Source organism: Pristis pectinata, chromosome 21 (genome assembly GCF_009764475.1).
Source record: "Pristis pectinata isolate sPriPec2 chromosome 21, sPriPec2.1.pri, whole genome shotgun sequence".
Classification (NCBI taxonomy): domain Eukaryota; kingdom Metazoa; phylum Chordata; class Chondrichthyes; order Rhinopristiformes; family Pristidae; genus Pristis; species Pristis pectinata.
In genome coordinates, this window is record NC_067425.1 from 3,003,321 (window position 1) to 3,021,888 (window position 18,568).

General features: G+C 52.5%; 1 protein-coding gene across 2 annotated transcripts in view; it reads left to right on the top strand.

Annotated features, from left to right (window-relative positions):
* Nucleotides 1–18,568, top strand: part of LOC127581458 (transient receptor potential cation channel subfamily V member 3-like) — a 34,733-nt gene that overhangs the window by 3,871 nt on the left and 12,294 nt on the right. For both annotated transcript variants that reach the window (XM_052035901.1, XM_052035900.1), the window contains exons 3-12: nucleotides 2,375–2,470; nucleotides 4,485–4,574; nucleotides 5,327–5,413; nucleotides 6,939–7,049; nucleotides 9,862–9,995; nucleotides 11,958–12,137; nucleotides 12,228–12,371; nucleotides 14,505–14,794; nucleotides 16,794–16,970; nucleotides 17,593–17,751. In XM_052035901.1, coding sequence (XP_051891861.1) covers nucleotides 2,375–2,470; nucleotides 4,485–4,574; nucleotides 5,327–5,413; nucleotides 6,939–7,049; nucleotides 9,862–9,995; nucleotides 11,958–12,137; nucleotides 12,228–12,371; nucleotides 14,505–14,794; nucleotides 16,794–16,970; nucleotides 17,593–17,751 — 1,468 coding nt within the window. The remainder of the gene's footprint in view (nucleotides 1–2,374; nucleotides 2,471–4,484; nucleotides 4,575–5,326; nucleotides 5,414–6,938; nucleotides 7,050–9,861; nucleotides 9,996–11,957; nucleotides 12,138–12,227; nucleotides 12,372–14,504; nucleotides 14,795–16,793; nucleotides 16,971–17,592; nucleotides 17,752–18,568) is intronic.

Below are 18,568 nucleotides of genomic sequence, written 5' to 3' on the forward strand. Positions count from 1 at the left end.
TGGCTGCGTCCAGGAGCCAGTAGGACACGTACAGGCTGTGGCTCAGGACGGTGTAGGTGAGCAGCAGGCTGTACTCCCTCACCACGTACACCTGCCACTTCAGGTAGTTGTTCCACAGGTAGTCCAGCCACAGGGCGTAGCGCCGGGCAACGTAGGAGCAGGACACGGAGAGACTGGACAGGGCATTGGACAGCCAGCGGATGTAGTCGTAGGCCACGTACACCACCCAGTTGCTCTGGTCCGAGGCTTGGTAGAGGAGCCACAGGTTGGTGTCCAGGATGAGATAGGACAGCCACATGTTGAGTCGCCAGATCAGGTGCAACGTCCACAGGCACACCGCGTCGTCAGCCAACACAAAGAAAGCCCAGCCCATCCAGGCCAGCAGACGGCTGCCCAGCCACAGACCGCCCTCCAGCAGGCTGCTGGAGAGCCAGGCCATGCCCTGCAGGAGCTGCTGGGAGAGCCAGGCGGCAGAAAGCAGCAGGAAACCCGTCAGGGGCATGGTGGAGCTAGGGGGTGCAGTCGAGGGTCATGGTGCTCAGCAAGGGGTGGGTGGCTGCCTCAGCAGGCGGGCAGGGTCCGGGAGAGGTTGGCATGATGACCGGCGGGGGGAGGGGGAGGCGAGGGGGCGGGGCGGAGCATCGTGTGGGGGGGGCCAGAGGGAGGGGGCTCGGTGGGGCTGGGAACGAACCTGCTTCTGGGACCTCCTGCAGGGCCAGCAAAGGGCAAGAGGGCAGACCTCCCCACTGCCTCCACCCCCCCCCCCAGCCCCCACCTTGTCACTGAGCTTTGAGACAACAATCGGCCAGTTGACCAATGGGGTGGGAGACTGGGGAGGGGGGGAGTGGAGTTGGGGGCCATTGGGAGGCCGGCTGCAGACACTGGGTGGGGGTCAGTGAGGGACGGCCCTGCCTTCCTCGTCCTGCCTCGCAGGAGGGGGTTCTGCCTTACACTGGGGCATCAGAGACCACCCTGTGGGTGGGGGACGGGGGGATCGTCACAAGTAACCTGCAGGGTCTGGGATCAGCCCCCACCCACCGCAAAATCCCGGCCTCTCCTCACAGATCCGAGGGAGCGCCGCACTGAGGGGCAGTGAGGGAGCACCACACTGTGGCAGGGGCGGTGAGGGAGTGCTGCACTGTGGGTGGGGTGTGGTGTGGTAGTGGGGAGGTATAATTGGAAGAACTGATCCCCTGGAGGAGTCAGCACCTTCGGGAGAGGGGGGACTGAATCGAAATGGGCCCAGTTTGGAGAAAACCTCACTTCACTGATACTCCCTCGGACTGCCCCGCCGGTGGAGGGACCTCCATCTGCTGGTGCTGACGGCCCTTGGGGACCGGCGGCCCTGCTGCCTTTCTCGCCCTCCGACCGTGACGTCAGTGGGCAGGGATTGTCACATCGAGAGGGCAGCCTCGAGGAGGCTGTGTTCCTTTGTCTCGGTTGCCCGGTGATTCTCACCCTGCATTCCAGGCCCCTGGGCCTCCACACTCAGGCCAAGCCCAGGCTTCTCACTGGCCTTATGGGGCCGTGGGATTTATTTCTGGGTTGTATCGGTGGGGGTGGGGGGAAGGGATTCTCACAGCTGGATCTGTGTCCCACCATGTTTCCCTGGGACTTCTGGCCTCTGCCCCTGTACATCAACTGAAGTTGGGTTTGTTGTCACTTTGACAAGTATGGTGAGGTATTGTACCATAAAAAACTTGCTCGATGATAGATGCTGCCTTCTTGAGGCAGCACCTCCTGTAGATGCTGTCAGTGGTGGGGAGGGCTGTGCTCGTGATGGACCAGGCTGCATCCACTACCCTCTGCAGCCTCTTGCATTCCTGTGCGTTGGAATTGCCGTACCAGGCCGTGATGCAACCAGTCAGGATACTTTCAACGATGAATCTGCAGAAGTTCAAGTATTTGGTGACCTGCCGAACCTCCTGAAGCTTCTCAGAGGGTGGAGATGCTGTGAAGTACTCTGTGATTGCATCTATGTGCTGGGCCCAGGACAGGTGGTCCAAGATGTTAAACCTCAGTCCCACCCGATCTGGGGTCTTCCTCCCTGGACCCTCTCTCATCCACCCTTCCTGCCACGGGGACTGTACCCTTAAGACCTGCACCAAACTGACCAGCCCTGCCTTCGGCTGAGCCTGCTCCCGGGGTAAACACCCCCAGCCCCGTCCCAAGTGTTTTTATTTGTGTTGGCACCACGCACACAGAGCCGGTTTAACTCACCGACGTACCGCAGTCACCGCAGACCCAAAGCTCCCCCACTGACCTTGGGGTGGTCTGGGATACCAGAGGGGGTGCGGGGGAGGTGTGGGGGAGGTGGGAGTCTTCCCGTGCTCGTTAACTCACCTCTGTCATCCTTCCCCATTTTCATTTGCAGGTCTGCTGACCCCAGCAAGGAGGTGGATGAATTTCTGACCAACCCCAGCCTCAGTGAAGCTTTCCCCTTCCAGCCAGAAGTGCCTCCCACCACCAGGTATCGGCTTCCTTCCCCGAACCCTCCCCTCCTCCTCCCCAGGGACTGACCCTCTGACAACTGACCAATGCCAGCAGAGTGCGCGAGTGTGAACGTATCTTTAAGCATGGTCTGTCCCACCAGCTTGACACCACCTAGGTCAAAGCAGCACCCTATCCAACCACCCCCCTCCCCCAAAACACCCTCCCTCCACCACTGGCATCGTCTACAGCACGCACTGCAGTCACTGGCCCAGGCTACTCCCACAACACCTCCCAAACCTGCAACCTCCCACCACCGAGAAGAAGCGGGGCAGCAGAGGACCACCACCACCTGCAGGTTCCCCTCCGAGCCGCACGCCTTTCCGACTGGAAGTGTTATGGCTGGTCCTCAAGCAGCCACAGATGTGTGTGGGCGTGGAGGGAGATGAGAGGCTTCGGTTGTTTGCTCCGGGCACAGAAGCGTCATAAAGTCGTACAGCGTAGAACCAGGCCCTTTGGCACAACTCGTCCATGCCATCAGGTGCCTTCCTGAGCCGGTCCCACTTGCCTGCGTTTTCCCCATACCCCTCTAGACCTGTTCCATCCGTGTACCCGTCCAAATGACTTTTAAACATTGCAATAGTACCCGCCTCTACCACTTCCCCAGGCAGCTCGTTCCACACACCTGCCACCTTCTGTGTGAAAAACCTTGAAATCTTTCCCCTCTCACCTTACGCCCATGCCCAGTTTTAGACACCCCTTCCCTGAAAAAAAGACTGTGTCCGTCCACATTATCGACACCCCTCGTGATCTTATAAACCTCGATAAGGTCGCCCCTCAGCCTCCTTCGCTCCAGGGAAAACAGCCCCAGCTTGTACAGTCTCTCCTTGTAGCTCAAGTCCTCCGGTCCCTGCAACATCCTGCCAAGTGGCGTCATTCTTGTGAGGCTTGGCCGAAAGACTGAGACCCCTCGATAAGTTAGAGACACGGGGAGACGGCAGGTACTGGAACCTGGAGCAACAAACAATCTGCTGGAGGAACTCAGCAGGTCGAGCAGCATCTGTGGGAGTGGGAGCAGGAACTGCCGACGTTTTGGGTTGAAACCCTGCATCAGGACTGAGAGCCGGCGTAAAGAGGACAGGGGGAAGGGTGATGAAGGGGCTGGTAGGTGATCGGTAGAATGAGGAGGGGGGAAGGATGATGGGCAGGGGGAGGCGGGAGGGGAGGGTGAAGCTGGTAGGTGGGGGACAAGAGCTGCTGGTGCTGGAATCTGATCGGGAGGGAAGGGTGATAAGGGTCACTAGGGGAGGGTGAGGGGTCAGGTGGATCCCAATGGGGGAGAGGATCCGGTGAGGTCTTGCTCGGGCCGGCTGTGGTACACGTGTGGAGGTGACCGGAGGGTGCACGCTGGGAACCAGACACGTCCTCCTCCTGCTCACTAGCTGTCACAGAGACCCAAGGTCGGCCTCTCCAAACCACCGCTTCCCTGAGTTTCTCAACTTTCCCATACTATCCGGCATCTATTGAGGGAGAGCGGTCCATACACACGGTGTGGGAGACCACGGAACTAGAGTTGGTGAACAAGGCTTCCACTGTGCCTCACCTCCCTGTTGCTGTCACCTCAAATCTTGCAACCCCCCAACCACCAAACCCTCTGTTCCTCCAACTCCAGCTCCGATTGGAGGTAAGGCCGAGAGATAATTCACAGGTCGTCCACCTCTCCGCCCTCCCTCCAGCTCCATAAACCCCTATGCATGACCAAGCGTTGCTCATCTCCCCTGAGAGGCTGCTGAAAGTGGATTTAACAGGAACTTCCACGAGGGAATTGGCTAAAGAGGTGAAGGGAGTGGTTTGCAGGGCAGAGCAGGCGAGTAGGACCGACTGCAGCTAGCAAAGCTCGATGGGCCGAATGTCAATTTCCCTTCTGCAACCACTCAGCCAAACATCCGCTGCCCTCTTTCCTGATCCGTGCGAGTCCTGTGTGATAGGTAGTCAGCACTTAGGATGTGAGAGTGAGGTGAGATGTTCTCATTGTGTTGAATTTGAATCCTCAGAGCTGAAGACTGTGTGGATGGGACGGAATCCATTGAGGAGAGCCTTTATGAGTGCTTCCCTTTTCAAATGGACAAAAATGACAATATCAGGTACGGACCTCACTGGCACGAGTACAGTCCACAGTGAGTTCAGGAGTCCCAGTGACAGGACAACAAGGCTGAAGCACAGGAGGTGGTGAGCTGATGTCATTGGGCTGGGATCTATAAACCAGGAAGGTGTCTAGAGGATCCCGAGGGTTCCCTGTTCCAGGAGGGGCTCAGTGGGAGTTGGAGATTGGAAGAAACGTCCATACTTTGTGTTTCTGTAGTACCCTGAGTTGGTGAAAGAACATTCCTGGGGGCTGCATTGCAGCGGTAACCAACATCATCCCTGCGCCCATGTGATTGAGTGCTTTCAGACCCCTGACCCACCAGTCCTCAGCCCACCAAGGTCCAACCTGTGGTCTGTCGGGGCGTGGGAGGTCAGGAACATCTCACTAATGAATCCAACTGGGAATTCAGGAGAAGTTTCCTCACCCAGAGACTGGGTGTATGTGGGACCCCCCCCCCCACAGGGACCAGGGCAGGCGGGTGATGAAGGTGGGGCTTAAGGGGGAGCACAGAGAGAGAGATGGAAGGGTTGCCAATGGCGGGGAGATGCTGGGCTGGATTGGATGTATTCTTCACTCCCGGTGCTCAGTCGGAAAAGTTGCAGGACTTTCCACAGTAAAGGACGTATCATTGATCACTGAACATCAGTAACTGTACAGACAGATCCAGCCAATGAGATGTCAGTTGCAGAATCTATGCACATCAGTGGACAGACCAACATTGACCTTGTCCAATCACATTTCTTTTCACAGTTCAAGTAGGCCAATCAAGGAAGTGGAAACAGTGAAAGATCCATGTGGTCTTCCGCCCTGTCGGCTGAATGCAGATCAAACCATCAGGTAGTCAAGATAAGATATCTCTATTAGTCACATGTACATTGAAACACACAGTGAAATGCATCTTTTGTGTAGAGTGTTCTAGGGGCAGCTCGCAAGTGTCGCCACGCTTCTGGCGCCAACATAGCATGCCCGCAACTTCCTCACCCGTATGTCTTTGGAACGTGGGAGGAAACCGGAGCACCCGGAGGAAACCCACGCAGACACAGGGAGAACGTACAAACTCCTCACAGACAGCGGCCGGAATTGAACCTGGGTCGCTGGCGCTGTAAAGCATTACACTAACCACTACACTACCATACCTGCCCTACACTACCGGTCACAGCACACAACACCTGTCCCCGGTATACGGGATCTTCAAAGCTTCCCTCTACCAGGCTCTGTGTGTTTCTGTCACCGTGTCTCTGCTCCTGTATTGGTTTCACGGGGATCACTGAATCACCCACATACATCGGTTCTGTCAGGCTCTGTGTACTGGGGACTATTTATTGTGTTCTCTCCCATGGATTCTGAGGGGTTCTGTCTGCTGTTAGATCCTGTTGTCTCTCAGAGGTACTGGTTTGGTTCTGTGTGTTGGGTTTCAGCACAGCCTTATGGGCCGAAGGGCCTGAATTGTGCTGTAGTTTTTCTATGTTCTATCTATGTTCCATATAATGGGCTCCAACTGGATCTGTTGGAAGAGAGGTCCTTCTGGATTTGGTTGGGTTTTATTTCGGAAATGTAGACGTTTACAAGACAGGAGGGGGACACTTGCTCCGTTGCGTCAATGCCAGGTGAAAATAAAATTGAGGTTAATCCCGCCCCAGCTTCCTCTAGCTTACAAGGTACTTGGGTCCCATTCAGTTATATTTGCCTCTGTTGGCATCTGCCTGGTTCTATCTGGGTTTCACTGGATTCCCTCAACTGGGGGTTTTTGGGTCCCAGTACAGTCTATCCATTGACCTCTTGCCACACACTTCCCCATGTTAGGCTCCACTCTGTCTGCTCACTACACCTGTGGTAACTCCCTGCTCCTCCTGTACCAGTTCCACTGCACCCCTCACCTCAGGACACCACCGGTGAATGGTGGAGACTCTCAGCCTGGTTCTCCATCAGATTCCTGACCTGAGATCTGAAGTTCCAATGCACAGGATCGCAAGAGGCTGCAGAGGTTGTAGACTCAGCCAGCTCCATCACGGGCACAACCCTCCCCACCATCGAGGACGTCTTCAAGAGGCGGTGCCTCAAGAAGGTGGCATCCATCTCTAAGGACCGTCACCACCCGGGACATGCCCTCTTCTTGTTACTACGATCGGGGAGGAGGTACAGGAGCCTGAAGACCCACACTCAATGATTCAGGAACAGCTTCTTCCCCTCCGCCATCAGATTTCTGAACAGTCTGTGAATACTACCTCGTTATTCCTTTCTTGCACTATTTAGTTTTGTAATTTATGGTATGTCTTTGCTGCAAAACAACAAATTTCATGTCATATAAGTCAGTGATAGTAATAAATCTGATTCTGAATCCTGATCTTCAATCCATTTTCAGCCTGTGGAAGAACATTGAATCTTATATTTTCCTGAATCCCATGGCCAGATCGGAGAGCAGGGAAAATATATCGGCTGCTCAGGAGGAAGGTGTGAGCCCGGAAGCTGAGAGGTGAGGACCTTCCATTACTGGGTGGTGCTGTCACTGTACGGGTGGGGGGAAGGAAATGGGTTTCAATGTCTGTGGGACACAATGGAGTGCAGGAATAGTGTTGCTGCCCCACAATGTCTTTAGTGATCTCAGGGCAACCTGAAGAACCTTGCAGCCAATGACAATACTTCTGTCATATTGTGGAATCTTGGCCTCCATTTGTTCATAGCAGGATTCCACAGATGTTATTTAGGCAAAAGACCAAATCTTAGAGCATCAGGCAGTATCTGTGAAGGGAAATGGACTGTTGACGTTTCAGGTCGAGACCCTTCATCTGGACAGGAGGGTCTCGACCCGAAACATCAACTGTCCACGTCCCTCCACAGACGCTGCCTGACCCGCTGAGTTCCTCCAGCAGCTTGTGTGTTGATCCAGATTCCAACATTTGAGTCTCTTGTGTTTCCAAAAGACCAGGTTGTGTTGGTTATTTTTAAAGTGATTCAGGTGGGGTGATTATGTTCGCCTGGGAAATCTGTTCAGGAACTCTACAAACAGTGGTTGTGAGACCTTCAACACTCACAAGAGAAGGCCATGGCTTAACATCTCCCTGGGAAGACAGTGTGGCACTCCCTCAGTGCTGGCTTTAGCTGTGTTGGCCCAGATGGGTGAGACTAGAACGAGAGGTCATAGGTTTAGGGTGAAAGGTGAAATATTTAAGGGGAATCTGAGAGGGAACTACTTCACTCAGAGGATGGAGCGGGTGTGGAACGAGCTGCCAGTGGAAGTGGTGGATGCGGGTTCAGTTGTAACGAGAAATTTGGAAAGGTGAATGGATGAGAGAGGTACGGAGGGCTATGGTCTGGGTGCAGGTAGATGGGACTGGGCAGAAAACCAGGCCGGCGTGGGCTAGATGGGCCAAAGGGCCCGTTTCTGTGCTGTAGTGCTCTGTGACTCTGTGACTCTGTGTGCTCAAGCTTCATAACTGTCAGATTCGAAGGCAATCAGGCCAAGACCCTGCAAGGTCATGTTCATTATCCACCCCTCGCTGTCCCAAGGAGCAGAGGTGTAGACTCTCCTACCTCCTGTTGACCAGCGAGGTGATGACCCTGATCACAGGTCAACCTGTAATGTGGGGCTGGAGTCACCCATTCCTGAGGTCGTGTGAGCTTCCCACATCTGGAGGCACCGGCATGGCTTCTGCAGCTGAGTTAATGATCACACAAATATTCGGACTAGGATCAGGAGTAGGCCACTCAGCCCCTCGAATCTACCCTGTTATTTAATCAGATCGCGGCTGATCTATTGGTAACCTCAACTCTGAATTGTCGGCTATCCGCGGTGACCTTTCACCTCTTCACTTATCCAGAATCTGACCACCTCTGCCTGAAAAAAAATTCAAAAAAAACTGCTCCTGCCCTTTGAGGAAGAGAGTTTGAAAATCTCACAGCCCTTTTTGCTTCATCTTGGTCTTATATGGGCTGGTTGTTAAACAGTGACCCCTGGTTCTACATTCTCCCACAAGGAAACATCCTCACTACACCCACCCTGTCAGGACCCCTCAGGATCTTTTATTTTTCAACCATCCCCTCTCACTTTTCTAAACTCCAACAGGTACAAAGTCAAAGTTGAGTTTGTTGTCACAAGTCCATGTGTGCACAGGAACAATGAAAAACTTACTTGCAGCAGCATCACGGGCACAGAGCATCAGATAAGCAGCAGTCACAAGGAAACATTAAATTACACAATTTTTACAAGAAAGAACACGATTAGAGCAAAATAAGTCCATTTTAGTGCAAAGTGATCAAAGTGGTCATGGTGTTGCTAAACTGTGGTGATTAGATTGTGCTGGTTGGTTCAAGAACCCACCCAGCCTGTCCAACTTTCCTCATAAGACGACCCATTCAATCCAGGTATCTGTTTAGTAAACCTTCTCTGAACCCCTTCCAACATATTAACATTCCTTCCGTAACCCAAGGAGACCAACACAGTGCACAGTATTCCACATGTGGTCTTACCAATAAACTAGGTAACTGAAGCATAACCTCCCACTTTTACATTCGATTTCCCTCATAATAAACAATGTTTCTTAAACGCAGTGATTGCACCTGATTCCACTGCCTCCTCTGGCAGTGAGTTCCACATATCAACCGCTCTCTGTGTAAAAAACTTTCCCCTCACATCCCCTTTAAAGCTCCTTCCTCTCACCTTAAACCTGTGCCCTCTTGTCTTTGATACCCCCACAGAGAGATGTTGGGAAAAAGATTCTAACTAGCTACCCTCTCTATGCCTCTTATAATGTTATTTACCTCTATCAGGTCACCCCTCAGTCTCCTTCACTCCAGGGAAAACAAGCTCAGCCTGTCCAAGAAAGTCCTTTAATCCAGGCAACATCCCGGCAAATCTCCTCTGCACCCTCTCCAGTGCAACCGCATCCTTCCTATAGCGTGGTGACCAGAACTGGACACAAGATACTCCAAGTGTGGTCTAACCAGTGGTTTGTGAACTTACAGCAATAATGTCCCAACTTTTACATTCCATGCCCTGACCTGTGAAGCAAAGCTTGCCACTTTCATGTTGCCATTTTCTGGGAACTATGGACTTGATCTCTTGGTCTCCCTGTTCATTCCTTAGTGCCCTACCATTTACTGTATATGTCCAAAGAACTCCAATACATTGGCCAAACATGATTTCATTTCACAAACATTTGAACTGGCAGTCTCCAGATCAGTCATCAGCACAGACCCAGGTCCCACTGTCCTTTCACAAAAGTCACTTGAAAACAGCTACAAAGGTGATGGATCCTAATGGGCATCTGCTTGATCCTTTTGTCAAGGAATCAGTGTGATCTCAGCACTCTCAGGCTCCAGCTCTTTGGAGCGATCTTTGAGGGCAACCTGGAGAGAATTGACGGCCTCCTGCAGAAGATTGAGGATGCCAACGGGTACCTCTCCAACCCGAAGCTCAGAGGTAAGGACCAAAAGAGAGACGGAAACTTTATCCAATGCTGAACTCTGTCTCCTGGTTCCATCTCAAGTCGTCTGTAGGGTGGATGTGGAGAGGATGTACCTAGTGACCTTGGGGACTGTCCAAGTTTGGGAGTACAAGTCCTAGACGTGGTGTAGTTGTAGAGCCGCTGCCTCACAGCTCCAGAGACCCGGGTTTGATCCTGATCTCCGGCGCTGTCTGTGTGGAGTTTGCACGTTCTCCCTGTGACCACACGGCTACTCTGGTTTCCTCCCACATCCCAAAGATGTGCGAGTTGGTGGGTTAATTGGCGGCTGTAAATTGCCCCCAGTGTGTGGGTGAGGGGTAGAATCTGGGGGATGTTGATGAGAATGTGGGGAGAGTAAAATGGGATTAGTGCAGCATTGGTGTAAATGGGTGGTTGATGGTCGGCACGGACTCGGTGGGCTGAAGGGCCTGTTTCCGTGCTGTGTGACTCCATGACTATTACGGAGGGCACATACAGTATGTCTGTGCATGCCAGGAACCAGACATTAAATGTACTTCAGAGGAGATTTTTTTGAGGCAGCTGTTACCCTCACTTGCTCCCCCACACACACCCCTTATGGTGACCTTGCTCTGTTGTGAGTACAAGACCACGAGGAGAGGTGTTGAACAACTGACGCAGAGGAGGGCACTTCCAACAGTGCAGCTCTACCTCAGCCCTGGCTTTGTACTTGGGTGCCTGGGTTAGTGGAGTGTGTGGTGAGTGTGGCAGGGATCTGGCTGAGAACAGCACTTCCCTCGCCCTCAATGGAGACATCGTCAAAGTATAAGACCATAAGACATAGGAGCAGAATTAGGCCATTTGGCCCATTGAGTCTGCTCCGCCATTAGATCATGGCTGATTCATTTTTCCCTCTCAACCCCATTCTCCTGCCTTCTCCCCGTAACCCTTAACCCTTTAACCAATCAAAAATCTATCAATCTCTGCCTTAAATACACCCAATGACTTGGCCTCCACAGCCCTCTGTGGCAACAAATTCCACAGTTTCACTGCCCTCTGGCTGAAGAAATTCCTCCTCATCTCAGTTTAAAAGGGACATCCCTTTATTTCTGAGGCTGTGCCCTCGGATCCTGGACTCTCCCACTGATGGAAACCTCCCCTCCGCATCTACTCTATCCAGGCCTTTCAGTATTCGGTAGGTTCCCATGAGACCCTCCCTCATCCTTTGAACTTCATTGAGTACAGGCTCAGAGAAATCATGTGCTCCTCGCGTGGGGCATCTCAGAAAGCTTCATGGACAACCAACATTTCTGAGGCATAGTGACAGTTGCCAACCACAGCTAATCCAAGCCCGACCAGTCCGAGCTCAAACCAACCTCGGCCAATCTGAACCCAAGCTGACCGCAGCCAATCTGAATCCAAGCTGACTGCAGCCAATCAGAATCCCGCCTGACTGCAGTCAATCCAATCCAAGGACTTGTAGCCTCTCCTCCAAGGATACCTGGTGTGAAGCAGACACACAGTTGGTCACATTGGCTGTCAGATGGGAGCTGGTTCCTGTCCTCCGTTTTAGCTCCTGAATTCATGACATCTGAGATGCTGGGAGCTCCCCGAATGGGAATGAGCCTCCGGTGAGCTCTGGGGCTGGGACATGAGCAGGGAGGGACGGGCGGTGAACCCAGGGCTGGGGTGACTCCAGGAGTTTCTGTCCGGGCCCCTGTGTAGGAATCAGCAGCACCAAGAGTCATACAGCACAGAAACGGACCCTTCAGCCCATCACTTCCATGCTAACCTTTAGCCCATGCAAGGCAGCAGTGGCCACCAACGACCACCATAGTTCCTGCTGCTGCTCCTGCAGTGAATGGCTGTCCTGGGCGACAGAGCAGGCCGTCAGCTAACTGTCCCATGGGCTGGTCAGGGTGGGAGGGGACGGTTGGGACACCTTCCCTCTCTGATGCTTTCCCCTGACCTCCCCACAGACCCCAACACGGGGCAGACCTGCCTGATGAAGGCCTTGCTGAAGATAACCAACAAGGTCGAGGAGCAGTCCCAGGACAACAGAACGGTGGAGATCGTCAGGAAGCTCATCTCCTTCTCAAAGAGACACAAGGACCTGGCCGACCTCATCAACGCCGCCTACACCGACAAGATTTACCGGGGTAGGGAATACCTTCACGCCGCTCGGGATTGGGACCCACCCCCCAGCCCCCCCACCCCACCGCTGTGGTTCACGGTGTCTCTGTTTCCAGGGCAGACGGCTCTGCACATTGCGGTGGAGCGCAGGCGCTGTGACCTGGTCCAAGTCCTGGTGCAGAACGGAGCTGCCATCGATGTGATGGCCAAGGGGAGCTTCTTCCGGAACAAGAGGAACAAGCAGTGTTCCTTCTACTTTGGTGGGTACAGCGCAGGGGCTGGTGCAGAACGCAGGCCGCGCACACGGGCCGAACGCACAGACACACGGGCCGAACGCACAGGACAAACACACAGAAGCACAGCATAGACACACAGGCCGAACGCAAAGAAACACAGGCCAGTAAGCCAGTATATTCTTGTGTCTATTGATCAGTGTGTATAGACCGATGTATTTCTGTGTGTATATCTTACGCATATCACTGTAACCCAGCAGACACACACACACACACACACACACACACTCTAGACAAACGCACAAATGTGCACTGGCCAATTCACATGCATACACTGGCTAAGCACACAGACCTAAACATGGCTGTACATGAGCCAACACACAAATATATACCAGCCAATTCATACATATATTCTGGCTAAAACACAATATACAGCAACAAGTAAACACAGATATACAGTACACAGGCTAACAGACACATATATGGCAGTTAAAACATACAGAAATATACACACTAATACATTAGCCAATACCCACCAACATACACTGGTCGATACTCACAAATATACACTGACCTGTTCACACAGAGACAGTGGCTGAAACACACTGATACACACAGAAATAGACCGGCCAATGCACACCAGCGTCTACATTCCAGTGTTTACAGCAATACATCAATCAATGCAGACAAATTTACCAGTGCACAGTTAAACAAGCAGGCTAGTGCAAATGGAAATGCTTGCATGCAGAAGTATTCAGTGGTTAATCACAGGAAGCACTGGATGAGGGGTAACTGAAAGGGTTAATAGTTGGAACGCCTGCTGGCCAATAAACATTGGAGTCTACAACTGTCCTAGTTAGCTGGGGAACGCGTTATTCCCGATTCCCTGCAGCTCCCACTGGATAGAATCAGATGTCACGGAAACAGGCCCTTTGGCCCAACTGGTCCATGCTGCCCAATGTCCCTTCCTGAGCTAGTCCCAGTTGCCGTATCCCTCTAAACCTTTCCTATCCATGAACCTGTCCAAATGTCTTTTAAATGTTGTAATTGTACCCGCCTCTACCACTTCCTCTGGCAGCTCGTTCCACACACCCACCTCCCTCTGTGTGAAAAACTTGCCCCTCAAGTCCCTTTAAACCTTTCCCCTCTCTGCATAAAACCTGTGCCCTCTAGTTTTAGACTCTCCTACCCTGGAGAAAATGTCTGTGACCTTCCACCTTATCTATGCTCCTCATGGCTTTAGAAATCCCTGTAAGGCCTCCTTCGCTCCAGGGAAACAGTCCCAACCTATCCAGTCTCTCCTTATAACTCAAGCCCTCCAGTCCTGCTAACATCTTTGTAAATCTTTCCAGCTTAAGAACACCCTTCCTATAGCTGGGTGACCAGAACTGCACACAGTACTCCAAGCGTCTTGAACAGCTGTAACATGACGTCACAACTCTTGTACTCAGTGCCCTGACTGATGAAACGAAGTGTGCCAAATGCATTCTCCACTACCCTGTCTACCCGTATCACCACTTTCAGGGGCCTATGTATCTCCATCTCCCTGACCTGGTACACTCCAGCCCCCATTCCCTCCCCTACATGGTAAATCCTGCCTTCAGGCCTCCTCAGTCCACCAATCACCTTGGGCTCCTGTCTCACCTCCCCCCCCCCCCCAACTTTACACCAGCCATCTCCCCCTCTCCACTCTCAGTCCTGATGCAGGGTTTTGACCCAAAACATCGACAATTCCTTTGACACCACCACAGATGCTGCTCAACTTGCTGAGTTCCTCAAGCAGATTGTTTGCTGCATGTACCTATTCAGGGGATCGAGACTAATGGGAAGTGGGCCAAGGAACGGAATTTAACTCCATTTGCCATTCCTTGGCCCACTTATGGTGCAAATCCTGCCCTGGTTTAACTGACCAAAATGCAACAACTTGCACTTGTCCGAATTAAGTTCCAGTTGGTTTAGATCCCCCTGGGGAAGTGTATCAGGACAGGGTTGTGATGCCCACACTGTCAAATAGTGGCACGTTGCTCTCATTGTTTTGGGTGATCGAGCGGGGAGGGGGGGGGGAGTCGGGGATTTGTGGTGTGTGAAAGGGAGGTGAGGGCAGTTTTAAACCCCCGACTGACAGTGCCATTTTGCAACCCCCACCTGGCGCGGACACAGGGGGATTCCCGCTCGGCCTGGCCGCTTGCACCAACCAACCGGATGTCGTGACCTTCCTGATCGAGCAGGGGGCGGATCCCCGGGCGCAGGACCGGGCGGGCAACACAGTGCTGCACGCCCTGGTGTCCATCGCCTGCGAGACGGCGGAGACACGCAGCTTCGTGACGGACATGTACGACTTCATCCTGATCAAGAGCGCGGACCTGGAGCCCCACAGCAACCTGGAGAAGATCACCAACCGCAAGGGCCTGACCCCGCTGCACCTGGCCGCGCACACCGGCAAGATTGGTGTACGTCCCAAGCACGGCCCCTCAGTGGGACAGGCACCTCCCTGCCAGCAACTGACCCTCGCCCACAGAGACCCAGGCAGTGGGCTGGAGCAGGGCTGTGCAGCCTGGAGTCACATATAGACCAGACTAGGGAGATGTTGACCAGGCGAGGTCTTCCTTCCTTGGAATGTAGGAGAATAGAGGTGTTTAAAGTTCCGAGAGGCATAGATAGGGTGGATGGTAACAGTCTTTTCCCCAGGGTAGGGGAGTCCAAACCTAGGGGGCATGGGTTTAGGGTGAGAGGGGGAAGATTTAAAAGGGACCTGTGGGGCAACTTTTTCCACACAGAGGGTGGTGAATATACAGAATGAGCTGCCAAAGGAAGTGGGTGAGGCAGGTACAACCGTATTTAAGAAGCACTTGGATAGGTACATGGAGGGGCGGGGCTTAGGGGGATATGGGCCGAACGCAGGAAATTGGGACTAGCTGGGTGGGCATCGTGGTTGGCGTGGACTGGTTGGGCCGAAGGGCCTGTATCCGTGCTGTATTGCTCTATGTCTCTGACTGGGCCAGGACAGCAGAATCCCTCCTGGAAGAAAGTTGGGGAGCCAGATAGTTTCTCAGTAGCATCAGGAGTACTTTTCCTGAGATCAGATTTTCATTTCCAAGGTTTTACAATCCAAACTCCCAAAATGCCTTGGGTGGGAGTTGAACTCACAGGATTATGGCCTTTGGATTGGCTGATGTTCTCCACATCACCCTCAGCAGTCCCAACACCCTACACCCACCAGACAAACTCCACAGCCCTACACGACAGAGGCAACATTGCCCAGAATATGGATACTGGTTAGTGTGGGCTGTTACCCTGGGTACTGGGCACTTCCAGCCTCTTCCCATTTCCTGTGCCTTCCGGACTTTCCAGAATTTCCTGCTTTTTCCATTTCCAGTTTCTCACACCTTCCTCTCCTGTCCCTGAGCTTCCAAATATCCTTGGAATTTCCCAGTCCTTTCATAGACTTCCATCTTTCTTTTCCACAATGTTCCTGGTTTTTCCAAGAGTTTTCTGTCTTCTCCTGGACTTTCCTTGTTCTTGCCCAGTTTCCAGAGTTTCCCAGATCCCTATTCTTTCTCCAGGGTCTCCAGTCCTTGGTCAGAGTTTCTCTGGGATCTGTGGGAGGGCAGTCCCTATGGCAGAGGATCCCCCTCAGACAGAGGTCGAGGGAGCTGGTCCAACCCTGTTCAGGGATCAGAGCACAGTCTGGTTCCTCTCTCAGCAGATGCTGCCTGACCCACTGAGTATTTCCAGCGGTTGTTTTTATTTTGGAGAGATTTTGGTGGCTGTGGAGACGAGGGGGGAAGGTGGAGAAACGGAGCTGAGGGAGAGGTCAGGCAGGATGTCAGCAAATGGCAGAACTGGCTTGATGGGCTGAATGGTCTCTGCCTTCTCTGAAATGTTCCTCATCAACTGATTCCCCAGCAGGGTCTTCTCTTTGTCAAATCCAGAGGGAAAGAGGCTGAGCATTGGGTTGGAGGTCAGCTCAGGTATAAAATTAAAAGCCAATTCCAACCAATCCCCTTCCAGCCTGACTTGAGCCACCTGAGTCCAGTCTAAACAAGGCCAATCCAAACCCAAGCCAACCATGGCCAAACCGTATCAAAGGCCAATTGGAACTCGTTGGCCATGGCCAATCAGAACCCAACCTGGCCACACTGAATTAGCCACAGCCAATTAGAATCCAGTAAGAGCTTTGACCCAAATATCAGAGCTGCTGATGTGTGTAAGATAAAGCACCAAATACTGAGCAAGAGCTGAGAGGTTGGCAGTACTATGAAGCCAATTATCCTGATGGGTATATAGTACTGAACCAGACTGTCCCGATCCAATCCCACCCCATGTACTGTGGCTCCAGTGGGCTCAGCCTGTGTCCCTGTCCCCACACTGGGTGGATCTGGGGTTGGGTGTTCCTGCTCAGTTGTCAGACCTGTCCGTGGATATTAAATTCTTCTTCCATTTCTGCAGATATTTAGACACATTCTGGGGAGGGAAATAAAACAGCAGAAGTACAAACACCTCTCCAGGAAGTTCACGGAGTGGGAGTATGGTCCGGTGACATGTTCCCTCTACGACCTGTCAAGTGTGGATACAATCGAGGAGAATTCGGTGCTGCAGACTGTTGTTTACAGCAGCAGGAACAGGGTGCGTATCGCATGGGGTGTGTACCATGTGGTGCGCGTATCGCATGGGGTGTGTACCATGTGGTGCGCGTATCGCATGGGGTGTGTATCACGTGGTGCGTGTATCGCATGGGGTGTGTATCACGTGCTGTATATCATGCAGGCTGCGTACCACGCGCTGCGTAAAGCACGGGATGTGTCTCACCCGCTGTGTATCATGCGGGGCATGTATCACAAAGGGTGCATATTATTGGAATGTGTGCCATGCTGGGTGTGTACCACACAGGTGTGTAACACAATGGGTCTGTATAACAGGAGTGTGTGTCACAGGAGTGCATACCATGAGTGTGGGTGTGACCTACACTGGATACAGAGGGTCATGTATCACTTCCTGCCCCCAGACTCCCTGCCTTCAACACTACCTGCCTTCAGTTTGATTTACCTGATCTGTGATGCCCCATGCAGCGGGATAGCCCACAGACAGGACTGCCTATTAAAGCAGCCCTTGTGATGCCACATGTAGCTCGTCACGTGGTGACTGTACCAATGAATCCCCATGCAGTGGGACAGAAGGGAGCTGGGTGCTGACCACACAAGACACCAGTTGCCCAACCAACACTGACCCCTATCTCCACTGATTCCAGAACCGACATGAGATGCTGTGCGTGGAACCAATGAATGAGCTCCTGCAAAGGAAGTGGGAGGATTTTGGCGCCTACATGTTCCTCATCAGCTTCCTCTTTTACCTGTCGTACATCTTGTGCCTAACCATCATGGCTTCCCACAGACCGGAGGGAAACAAGGTATGGCCGAGGAGAAGGTTCCCAGTCTGAGCATCCTCCTCAGAACCTTCGGTGTGACCATAACGAGGATGATCATCGTTACCAAGTGGTGGATTAGTTAGCCTGGAATAAGATCTCATGTACCTATTTCATACTCCCAGCAAGAATTTGTGGACAGCTTTGAGCAGTGATGATATTTCTATGCACAACTCCTATCTTGTTGGGGGTGGCAGGGTTGTGGGGGTGGGGGAGCTGGTGGCAGAACAAGCCCTGCCCATGAATCTGCTGAAAGTATCATTGAGTGATGGTTGCCAAGCCCATGCTTAGCCGGCTGTCAAACCAATCGATGACATCAATGTCTCTGAATTAATTTTAAAAAAATTAGAAAATAATCAAAATGTAATTAAATTACTAAATATTAAGTTATTAAAGAAATTTTAAAAAGAACAGGTATAAAACTAGAGTACGGTCAAGCGAGAAGATGGCATGGCCCAGATGGTGGGGAATCTTTGATGATGGATGTTGCCTTCCTGAGGCAGCGCCTCCTGTAGATACTTCCAATGGTGGGGAGGGATGTGCCCGTGATGTATTGGGCTGAGTCCACTACTCTCTGCAGCTTCTTATGCATTCGAATTACCATTCTAGACCATGATGCAACCAGACGGAACATCTGTAGAAGTTTGTTAGAGTGCTCGGTGACAAGCCGAACCTCCTTAACCTGCCAAGAAAGTAAAGACACTGGCACGCCTTCCTTGTGACTGCAACTGTGTGCTGGACCCAGGACAGGTCATCCAATATGTTAACGCCCAGGGATTTAAAGACCCTGCTCTGGCTCCAG